Genomic DNA, 12,551 nt, shown 5'->3' with positions numbered 1-12,551 from the left:
ATACTTAAGTATATTTAAAACCAAATACTTTTTAGACTTACTCAAGTAGGATTTTACTGGGTGACTCACTTTCTATTAAGTTATCTTTACTTTTACTCAAGTATGACAATTGGGTACTTTTTCCACCACTGCAAACTAGCTGCACTTCGTTTCGTTTTACCTTTTTTCAATATACATTTCTTTGTATATATCCATAAAAAGAATGCCAGCTGATTCATGATTTCGACTGGTTGAGAAACGCTGTCTCCTCCAGACTTGTTCATTACTATGGGACAGCTGGAGATCGAATTTGAATATTTAAACAATTTTGCAAATGTCGGAGACAGACAGCAAGGTTTATACAAACCTCCGCTGTTGAAAACTAAATGTTAGTCTAAAAGAAATGTGAGATAATGTCTAGATGCTTTTTATAGTGGAGATCAAGTTCATAAATGGAACAGAGTAAATAGGCATTTTAATGTCATAGATTTAGCCGGTGGTAACTTGTGGAATAGACACCGGCTGGAATGTGGTTTTAACCAATCAGCATTCAGGATTAGATACTGCTGCTCATGCTCCCCGGTGATTTTATTTATAACAACGTTTCAACCCTTAGGTCTTCATCAGGCTCAGTGACATCACTTCCTGAAACAGGAGGTAGAAAATATATAACATAGGTTCACAATGTTAACACTCAATATATCAAAAATATATGATCATACACAAGGAATGTGATCAATATTTACAGTAATATATATACACAAAATATTCAATTAGGATAAAAAAACACGATAATGTTGATATTTTTTAACTATAAAAACGGTTTCAAGTTGAACTCCTCGTTAAGGCCAAGAGGAGACAGTGTGTTGAGCCTTTCCTAAATTAGCCATGCATGGAGATAGGGATTTTACTTAATTCTCCATACTGGCCAATGAATATAATGGCTATTCTGATCCAACCATAAATTCATACATTGTGCCCATCTCCTAAGAGGATGTAAGTTCAATACAGTGGGGAAAAAAAGTATTTAGTCAGCCACCAATTGTGCAAGTTCTCCCACTTAAAAAGATGAGAGAGGCCTGTAATTTATAGGTACACGTTAACTATGACAGCCAAAATGAGAAAAAAAAATCAAGAAAATCACATTCTGGATTTTTTATGAATTTATTTGCAAATTATGGTGGAAAATAAGTATTTGGTCAATAACAAAAGTTTCTCAATACTTCGTTATATACCCTTTGTTGGCAATGACACAGGTCAAACATTTTCTGTAAGTCTTCACAAGGTTTTCACACACTGTTGCTGGTATTTTGGCCCATTCCTCCATGCAGATCTCCTCTAGAGCAGTGATGTTTTGGGGCTGTCGCTGGGCAACACGGACTTTCAACTCCCTCCAAAGATTTTCTATGGGGTTGAGATCTGGAGACTGGCTAGGCCACTCCAGGACCTTGAAATGCTTCTTACGAAGCCACTCCTTCGTTGCCCGGGCGGTGTGTTTGGGATCATTGTCATGCTGAAAGACCCAGCCACGTTTAATCTTCAATGCCCTTGCTGATGGAAGGGAGGTTTTCACTCAAAATCTCACGATACATGGCCCCATTCATTCTTTCCTTTACACGGATCAGTCGTCCTGGTCCCTTTGCAGAAAAAACAGCTCCAAAGCATGATGTTTCCACCCCCATGCTTCACAGTAGGTATGGTGTTCTTTGGATGCAACTCAGCATTCTTTGTCCTCCAAACACGACGAGTTGAGTTTTTACCAAAAAGTTCTATTTTGGTTTCATCTGACCATATGACATTCTCCCAATCCTCTTCTGGATCATCCAAATGCACTCTAGCAAACTTCAGACGGGCTCGGACATGTACTGGCTTAAGCAGGGGGACACGTCTGGCACTGCAGGATTTGAGTCCCTGGCGGCGTAGTGTGTTACTGATGGTAGGCTTTGTTACTTTGGTCCCAGCTCTCTGCAGGTCATTTACTAGGTCCCCCCGTGTGGTTCTGGGATTTTTGCTCACCGTTCTTGTGATCATTTTGACCCCACGGGGTGAGATCTTGCGTGGAGCCCCAGATCGAGGGAGATTATCAGTGGTTTTGTATGTCTTCCATTTCCTAATAATTGATCCCACAGTTGATTTCTTCAAAACCAAGCTGCTTACCTATTGCAGATTCAGTCTTCCTAGCCTGGTGCAGGTCTACAATTTTGTTTCTGGTGTCCATTGACAGCTCTTTGGTCTTGGCCATAGTGGAGTTTGGAGTGTGACTGTTTGAGGTTGTGGACAGGTGTCTTTTATACTGATAACAAGTTAAAACAGGTGCCATTAATACAGGTAACGAGTGGAGGACAGAGGAGCCTCTTAAAGAAGAAGTTACACGTCTGTGAGAGCCAGAAATCTTGCTTGTTTGTAGGTGACCAAATACTTATTTTCCACCATAATTTGCAAATAAATTCATTAAAAATCCTACAATGTGATTTTCTGGATTTTCTTTTCTCAATTTGTCTGTCATAGTTGACGTGTACCTGTGATGAAAATTACAGGCCTCTCTCATCTTTTTAAGTGGGAGAACTTGCACAATTGGTGGCTGACTACTGTATGTAGCTAGATGTAGAAGGCTAATGTTAACTAGCTAACGTTGTCCATGAAAGAAAGTTAGGCTAGCGAGCAAGCATTTTAGCCAGGTAGCCTAGAACAACAAAATATATAAGCATGTACTGTATGACAGAGTCATAGACTGTTTTGTCAACATGAAAGAGGGTGAGTCAACGTGATTTGTTATAATTGCACAACGCACTCACATGCAGGCACACACATACAGAAATCAGAACCATGGACAGCCACATCATATTTAGCTTACATTGATTGGACTAAATAGATTTTTGTTATTTTTTAGTTGTCACTGTATTATACTAAGCATAGGTGATTTGATGAGGTTGAAGTTGAAATGGTGCTGCAATAGTGGAGGCAGCTCCTGTTTTCTTTGTGACTTACAGTAACTCTCCTTGGTTCTAAATCAATAGTTGTTTAATAATCTGAAAATGTCGGAAACGTTAACTTGCTTGACCATGCTGTAGGTCAAGTAACTGCTTGTTATATTAAATATGCTATGTGGACTTCACCAGACAGAGGTTGCTCTCCGGTTTTTATTGTCTCTGCCTTAGGCCTATATATCATGGTCGCAAGGCATATGAACTAACAGGTTATAGAGCAAACAACGCAATTATCACAACACAGGTTGTAATATGGCTTTTTCTTCTGGCTTGGCTTCCCCAGTGATTTTACCCACGCACCGCTACTGCTTGCAGGTAAGGTTGGCAAGCGAAGCTCCCTCTTCCATCGATAGAACTTACATAATATTTCTGAATGGTGCCCGCGGCCAAGACCAGCACTGCAGGCATTTCAGTAAAAGATTACCTTTCGGAAAAATTTCAGAAATTATTTCTCAAGTTCTTGGAGGAGTAAATTGTTTATATTTCTTGGACGAGCCCGATAGTGCTTGATACCAGTGATAATCTATGCGTAACTCACCCCTCACTTTTACGCACGCAGGTTTCATAGAAATGGGGAACTGGGGTGTAATCATTAGTTCAAACAGTTGTGTTTTGCAACAAAACAAGAGTTTCTGTTGGACAAATTCAGGTAGGTCCCTCCCCATTTCGTTCCATTTGCTTCCGTTTAAGAAACTTTTCAACAGAATCGGTGTAATGTTGTATCTACCTGATGCTGAGGCACTCATTCGACCAGAGAGAAACATGCTGACGGTGAGCTTCACCAACATTGAGCATTTCACTCAGAAACTAGCTACCACCATTCAGGAGGACTATTACAGGTAATTTAAATGCTAATTTGGTAGTCCTGCCCAAAAAGCTTTCATTCAATTTTGCATTGAACCAGAACATATACATTTTGTCCAATCATAATCCACAAGGAATTATATTTTTCATGTCTTGCCATCCCCAGGGTGTATCCATTCCTGTGCAGAGCAGTGCGCCACTTTGCTCAAGACCATAAGAACATACCGGCATCCAAAGAGCTCTAAATGGCCTTCTCTGACTTTCCATCAAAACAAAAATACACAAACTACTGAGCCAGATCTCACGGAATACCTGTCATTTAAAATTAGATGGTTACTCTGCTTACATAAAGTAGTTTCAACAAGTGACAAATGTGCTGTCCCTCACCAGGAACGGAGAGCTCTCCACGGCCCGGATCGGGTCCCTATTCCGTATCAGTGGCCAGGTGGTGAGGACACACCCAGTGCACCCGGAGCTGGTCAGCGGACTGCCAGTCGGTCATCAAAGACATTGAGCAGCAATTTAAGTACACCCTGCCCAACATCTGTAACCCAGTCTGTATTAACCAACTTCGCTTCATGCTGGACCCCAACAAGTCCCATTTTGTGGTCTTTCAGAAGGTAAAGAGGTTTATCTGCACGAGTCCACCATGCCAGATTGACCCTCCAGCAGATAATGGAACCATTGCATACAGTGCATTCGGAAAGTATTCAGACCCCTTGACTTTTTCCATATTTTGTTACGTTACAGCCTTATTCTAAAATTGATTAAATTGTTTTTTTCCCCTCATCAAACTACACACAATACCCCATAATGACAAAGCAAAAAATGGTTTTTAGAAATTTTAGCACATTTCTAAAAAGATAACATTTACATAAGTATTCAGACCCTTTACTCAGTACTTTGTTGAAGCGTTTTTGGCAGCGATTACAGCCTCGAGTCTACTTGGGTATGACGCTACAAGCTTGGCACCCCTGTATTTGGGGTTCAAGTCCAGGCTCTGACTGGGCCACTCAAGGACATTCAGAGACTTGTCCCGAAGCCACTCCTGAGTTGTCTTGGCTGTGTGCTTAGGGTCGTTGTCCTGTTGGAAGGTGAACCTTCACCACAGTCTGAGGTCCTGAGCACTCTGGAGCAGGTTTTCATCAAGGAACTCTCTGTACTTTGCTCCGTTCATCTTTCCCTCGATCCTGACTAGTCTCCCAGTCCTTGCCGCTGAAAAACATCCCTACAGCATGATGCTGCCACCACCATGCTTCACCGTAGGGATGGTGCCAGGTTTCCTCCAGACGTGATGCTTGGCATTCAGGCCAAAGAGTTAAATCTTGGTTTCATCAGACCAAAGAATCTTGTTTCTCATAATCTGAGAGTCTTTAGGTGCCTTTTGGCAAACTCCAAGCTGGCTGTCATGTGCCTTTTACTGAGGAGTGTCTTCCATCTGGCCACTCTACCATAAAGGCCTGATTGCTGGAGTGCTGCAGAGATGGTTGTCCTTCTGGAAGGTTCTCCCATCTCCACAGAGGAACTCTAGAGCTCTGTCAGAGTGACCATCAGGTTCTTGGTCACCTCCCTGACCAAGGCCCTTCTCCCCCACTTGGTCCGTTTTGCCGGGCAGTCAGCTCTAGGAAGAGCCTTGGTGGTTCCAAACTTCTTCCATTTAAGAATGATTGAGGCCACCGTTTTCTTGGGGACCTTCAATGCTGCAGACATTTGTTGGTACCCTTCCCCAGATCAGTGCCTCGACACAATCCTGTCTCGGAGCTCTATGGACAATTCCTTCGACCTGATGGCTTGGTTTTTGCTCTGACATCAACTGTGGGACCTTATATAGACAGTGTGCCTTTCCAAAATCATGTCCAATCAATTGAATTTACCACAGGTGGACTCCAATCAAGTACTAGAAACATCAATGGAAACAGGATGCACCTGAGCTCGATTTTGAGTCTCATAGCAAAGGCATTTCAGTTTTTTATTTGTAATAAATTTGCAAAAATTTATAAAAACCGGGTTTTGCTTGGTCATTATGGAGTATTGTGTGTAGATTGCTGAGGATTATTATTTTTGAAATCCACGTAACGTAACAAAATGTGGAAAAAGTCAAGGGGTCTGAATACTTTCCGAAGGCACTGTATATCAGGACTCTAATTGTGCGTGACTGTGAGTTCATATAGTTGCGTATCCAGGAGACTCAGGCCGAGCTGCTTTGTGGCTTGTGATTCCATCCCCCACAGTGTGGCGGTGATCCTGAGGGCAGAGGCTGTGGAGATGGCTCAAGCAGGGGACCACTGCGACTTCACGGGCACCCTGATCGTCGTACCAGATGTCGCTGCGCTGGCTGTGTCAGGTGAAAAGCAACTGCCCTCCAAACACCATTTCTTCTATTACACATAAGACTGCCCTTAATAAAAACCATTGCAATGGAGCATAATAGTGACATTCTCCCCTGTACTTTCTCCATGTATGCACTGCAGGCACCAGTGCAGAGACCAGCATCAGAGTGACTGGGGGGAGGGAGGGCTTTGATGCAGACCAGACTGCAGAGAGACTGAAGAACCAGATGACTGTACAGGAGTCGGAGAAGCTGTTTGAGATGAGTAAGGACAAGAACCTCTACCACAACCTCTGCACCAGCCTCTTCCCCACCATACATGGTATGGAGGGAATACAGTGCCTTGCAAAAGTATTCATCCCCCTTGGCGTTTTTCCTATTTTGTTGCATTACAACATGTAATTTAAATGGAATTTTATTTGGATTTCATAAAATGGACATACATAAAATAGTCCAAATTGGTGAAGTGAAATATCCAAAACTTTGAACATCCCACAGAGCACCATTAAATCCATTATTAAAAAATGGAAAGAATATGGCACCACAACAAACCTGCCAAGAGAGGGCCGCCAACCAAAACTCACGGACCAGGTAAGGAGGGCATTAATCAGAGAGGCAACAAAGAGACCAAAGATAACCCTGAAGGAGCTGCAAAGCTCCACAGCGGAGATTGGAATATCTGTCCATAGGACCATTTTAAGCCGTACACTCCACAGAGCTGGTTTTACGGAAGAGTGGCCAGAAAAAAAGCCATTGCTTAAAGAAAAAAATAAGCAAACACGTTTGATGTTCGCCAAAAGGCATGTGGGAGACTCCCCAAACATATGGAAGAAGGTACTCTGGTCAGATGAGACTAACATTTTGCTTTTTGGCCATCAAGGAAAATGCTATGTCTTTTGCAAACCTCTCATCACCCCGAGAACACCATCCCCACAGTGAAGCATGGTGGTGGCAGCTATGTGAATAGTTATGCACGCTCAAGTTTTCTATTTTTTTGTCTTATTTCTTGTTTGTTTCACAAGAAAAAATATTTTGCATCTTCAAAGTGGTAGGCATGTTGTGTAAATCAAATGATACAAACACCCCAAAAATCAATTTTAATTCCAGGTTGTAAGGCAACAAAATAGGAAAAATACCAAGGGGGGTGAATACTTTCGCAAGCCACTGTAAGTCTGTCATCAGTGTCGACTCCCCAGACATCAACTTCGACCAGGAACAAGACGACAACGGGGAAATGAATGGTAAGAAACACAATGGGGAAATTAATGGTAAGAAATTGTTACTTTCACCTTTGTGCAACAATATGTTTATTGAAAGTGATACATTTACACATCACAAATAGCCACCCTCTGTTCTCCAGATGAGAATGACATGATAGATGAGGCTGTGAAGGGGACCAACGGCACTAATGGCCATCATGCAGAGGAGGCTATGTATCACGTTTCAGGAGAAGACCCAGATGCAGACAGTGTCGAAGTAACAAAAGTGTATTACAAAAACAGAGGGCAGGCAAACGACAGGTCAAGGGCAGGCAGAGGTCAGTAATCCAGGGTGGTGTGACAAGGTACAGAATGTCAGGCAGGCTCAGGGCAGGCAGAATGGTCAAAACCGGGAAAACTAGAAAACAGGAACTTGCAAAAGACAGGCGCAAGGGGAAAACCGCTAGTAGGCTTGACGAAACAGAACGAACTGGCAACAGACAAACAGAGAACACAGGTATAAATTCACTGGGGATAATGGGGAAGATGGGCGACATCTGGAGGGGGGTGGAGACAATCACAAAGACAGGTGAAACAGATCAAGGTGTGACACTATGGACATAAACCATGGGGCAGGCAGACCTGAGAAGACCAGCACTGCCAAGCCTACTCTCAAGATGACCTTCGCTGAGTATAGGAGGGTCTCCAACCTCATCGTTGTGCACATGCAGAAGATGGAAGATAGTAAGAGTTTAAACAAACTGAAAGGATCCTTTATTTTCTATATAGTTTAATTAAAAAGATACTAGTTTTGTCAACATTTAACAAAATGTTTCATTCTTACAGTTGACGAAGAGTCCTCACTGAAGTAGTGCGAGCTGATTTAACTGGTACCTGAAAGAGATGAAGAGTGAGATCGAGTCAGAAGCTGAGATGGTTGCCATGAAGAATCTGATTGAAAAAGTGCTTCAGAGACTAACCCACTATCTAAGTAAAGCATTGGAAAACAAGACACACTAAGACCATCTGAAATATTTGACTGTTTGAAGCATTTATGGTATTGACCTTTACACAATGCAGTGAGATTTGTACAATTTGTGAGTGAGTGACATGCTCTGTATTATATGTTCATTTCAGGGCCACATCATCATAGAGTTAACAAAGACTGGACTGAAGCATGGTGTTGAGGGAGAGGAACCTGTGGAGAAAGAGGACCCCTTCTTAGTGGTCAACCCCAATTACATCCCGGAAGACTAGGTAGGGTCCACGTCCACCTCAGCCGTAGATATTGTGGAAAAGGTAATTGAATTTGTGATTGCAGCTACAATAGCCTACTGTCCACTTGGTGTGCTGACATGTTGCTATTGAATGTCAATGTACTGTCTAAAAAATGTAATGCAGAATATGAAATTAATACACTTTTGTCATACTGCTCATGTCTATGCATTTCAATAAATACATTTTTTGCAATGAGTTGTGCTCACCAGGTGGCGCACTTTCACCTATCATAGCACTGGTGCCTCAGAGTTCAGGCCAATGGTTAAGGGCATGTCAGTTGGACTATGGGGACATTGAGGGGGACAGGTTTTTTTTTATAGGGAAGAATATACGCTTTTTGTTTATCTCTGATATTCATGGAACATTGGTTCTAAAGAGGTATTACTACTGTATTTTTTCTTGTTATTGATAACAGAATATGATACATTTATTAACTATTTTTTAGAATGGATTTGTCTTATATATTTAAAACCCATTGACCCTAATTCAGCTGACATTCGTGCTGTGTTGAATTATGCTATATCCCTCATTTGATCTTGACGATACAATGAAATGGCCTATCATAGACTTATAGCATAGCCTAAATGCACAACAACCTCAATTTATTACAATAATATGGGCTATGTTTTACAGACATGTTCTTTTAAGCTACAGTAGCACATCCAATAAAATGTTTTATACTCAAACATCTATTCTAGAACAAAAATGGCTACTCACCCTGTTTTAATTTTAATTCACTGTCTTGTCCATTTCTCTCTGTAGGCAAGTAAAGATTTTGAAAAAATCTGTGAGAAAATGCTGTAGCTTTTTCCATTCCACTTCCTTTCCAAACTTCAATGAATGGGAATAGTGCATATAACTATAACCTACATTAATACTATTCAATTTGTAAGTGACCGTATTCCATTATATGTAAATATTAAATAATATCCATAATATTAAAGAGACCCTCGCTCCCCGCCTTCGCCGCGAAGTGTACGGTACGACCACCTGCGCACAACTGTTTCTGCGTCTCGTCCCAGATCTCATCGAGAGTGTTGCGTGCGAAGAGCATGCCAGGTCATTGGGATAAATTCGTCACCTGAAATACGAGGAAGTTAACGCCACCCAATCGGATCTATATAACATCAACCACATCCCTGCCAAGAGGACCGCCGACTGATAAACCATCTTTGCAGAGAGCTGTGTTTTACATTATGCAATAGTTTAGGCTTTTATGCAACTTTATTTACAAACTAGTATAATTAAATTCTCTACACTGTTGCGGACTTCAATCTATTTCCTTTTGATTTGCAAATTGATTGGAACAGCCTTTCGGTGAGTTGTATTACATTTGAATATTGTGTACAAGTTAGTAAATGTGTTAATTTAAACATTTTATCAGTCACTAATTTCCCTTGACTCTATGGTTTACAATACCTGAGCGCTTACTACGCATGACACCTTTTCAAGCTATATGCCATTGGTCCCTGAATGTAAACAAAGGCACGAATGTGAAGCGGATATAGTGAAATAACGGGGACGCTAAATTAGTTAGCAAGTTCTAATGTTTATTGTGATAAATAAATATGAAATCAAAAGAATATTGTTACTTGTAGAATTCTATTCTCATATAGACTTATTTATTCAAGATATGCCCTTTTTAAGTTTTGTTATCTTGAGACGGGGAATTAATGTTAATTGACTCACAGATGATGATTCCACTTGGGGACTGCTTATATGCGGGAAGGAAGAGAAGGAAGCCCATCCAAAAAGAGTTGAGTACCAGATATTGTTACATAATGAGTTAATCTCAGATGAAATACGTGTTGGTTGCATGTGCAAATATAAAATATACTATTCTATAATTGTTTCCAGTCTGGCATTCATGGATATTCTACACTTGTAAATTAATGACAAACAAAAGCATTGGGATGTTTTGAAGTAGGCTACAATTAAAAACAGCATTCTGTACTATGTGTGTGTCAAATCTCAAGGGATTCAGTGTTACATTGTGTATATTTCCAAGGGTATTTGGTTACACTTTGCAAGTAATTTGCTAAAAAAAATCCCTCACCATCTAATTCTAGTGCAGAATGTAAAATAATGAATGTATGTTTATTTGCAAATTGAATGTCGTTATAGATGTGCAATTACACAAACCACAAACATGTATTACAGTTGTAAGTACTTTGTAACAATCTGTACCCACACTAATTACATTGTACCCGCCTATGTAAGTAGTAGTATCATGTATTGTAAATACATCATTTTAGTATTATTTAATATAATATGGAGGTAAGTATCCTTAAAACTAGGGAAAGGGGATACCTAGTCAGTTGCACAACTGAATGCATTCAACCAAATGTGTCTTCCGCATTTAACCCAACACCTCTGAATCCTTAATTGACGTCCATGTCATCTATCAAGCCATTGCAAGTTTCTTACAATTTCATGTCCAACTTGTGACATTTTCTATCTTCAGCATTATTCAGTTGAGGGACCTGCTACTACTACAGAGGCTTTCCCTCTTCATTATTTAGTAATTATTGGGCTATTTACTAAGTCATTGTTTTCTGACCCCACAGACAACCCCTGACTTTCTCAAAATACCCTGTTAGACATGGTAAAGGTTCCAATGACTAATGAGACAAAATGGGATTGAAATTTCAGTAACGCATGCTTGCTTATTGAATAAACCAGTCGTCATTGGGACAATAAATAGGACTGTATTTTGGTCTCAGTAGATTGATGTAAAACAGCCTAGGTTTTAACTTTTATCATAACATCAATTAACATCAATCAATTATTTGACTCTCTATATCTGACAGAAAACAGACAGTGGCCACCCAGAAGACCAACCCGTCTAAGAGGCACCGTGACCGTCTGAATACAGAGCTGGACCGGCTGGCCAGTCTCCTACCCTTCACCCCAGACATCATCTCCAAACTGGACAAGCTCTCCGTGCTGCGCCTCAGCGTCAGCTACCTCCGGGTCAAGAGCTTCTTCCAAGGTACAGACAGCACAGCGTCCCCATGTGTTGCAGTTACACCCTATACAGTGGGGGAAAAAAGTATTTAGTCAGCCACCAATTGTGCAAGTTCTCCCACTTAAAAAGATGAGAGAGGCCTGTAATTTTCATCATAGGTACACGTCAACTATGACAGACAAATTGAGAAAAAAAATCCAGAAAATCACATTGTAGGATTTTTAATGAATTTATTTGCAAATTATGGTGGAAAATAAGTATTTGGTCACCTACAAACAAGCAAGATTTCTGGCTCTCACAGACCTGTAACTTCTTCTTTAAGAGGCTCCTCTGTCCTCCACTCGTTACCTGTATTAATGGCACCTGTTTGAACTTGTTATCAGTATAAAAGACACCTGTCCACAACCTCAAACAGTCACACTCCAAACTCCACTATGGCCAAGACCAAAGAGCTGTCAAAGGACACCAGAAACAAAATTGTAGACCTGCACCAGGCTGGGAAGACTGAATCTGCAATAGGTAAGCAGCTTGGTTTGAAGAAATCAACTGTGGGAGCAATTATTAGGAAATGGAAGACATACAAGACCACTGATAATCTCCCTCGATCTGGGGCTCCACGCAAGATCTCACCCCGTGGTGTCAAAATGATCACAAGAACGGTGAGCAAAAATCCCAGAACCACACGGGGGGACCTAGTGAATGACCTGCAGAGAGCTGGGACCAAAGTAACAAAGCCTACCATCAGTAACACACTACGCCGCCAGGGACTCAAATCCTGCAGTGCTAGACGTGTCCCCCTGCTTAAGCCAGTACATGTCCAGGCCCGTCTGAAGTTTGCTAGAGTGCATTTGGATGATCCAGAAGCGGATTGGGAGAATGTCATATGGTCAGATGAAACCAAAATAGAACTTTTTGGTAAAAACTCAACTCGTCGTGTTTGGAGGACAAAGAATGCTGAGTTGCATCCAAAGAACACCATACCTACTGTGAAGCATGGGGGTGGAAAC

At 41.2% G+C, this 12,551-nt stretch overlaps 1 protein-coding gene and 1 pseudogene across 1 annotated transcript in view; both read left to right on the top strand.

Moving 5' to 3' along the window:
- The first annotated feature begins 3,339 nt into the window (after positions 1–3,339).
- On the top strand, positions 3,340–8,555 carry LOC121581310 (annotated as a pseudogene).
- A 1,715-nt stretch (positions 8,556–10,270) lies between these two features.
- LOC121581311 (aryl hydrocarbon receptor repressor-like) overlaps positions 10,271–12,551 on the top strand; it is a 53,599-nt gene continuing 51,318 nt past the window's right edge. The window contains exons 1-2 of the mRNA XM_041896845.1: positions 10,271–10,332; positions 11,387–11,568. Coding sequence (XP_041752779.1) covers positions 10,271–10,332; positions 11,387–11,568 — 244 coding nt within the window. The remainder of the gene's footprint in view (positions 10,333–11,386; positions 11,569–12,551) is intronic.

Source organism: Coregonus clupeaformis, chromosome 14 (assembly GCF_020615455.1).
Source record: "Coregonus clupeaformis isolate EN_2021a chromosome 14, ASM2061545v1, whole genome shotgun sequence".
NCBI lineage: Eukaryota > Metazoa > Chordata > Actinopteri > Salmoniformes > Salmonidae > Coregonus > Coregonus clupeaformis.
The sequence above is the reverse complement of the archived record's forward strand: the minus strand, read 5'-3'. Positions and strand labels throughout refer to the sequence as shown.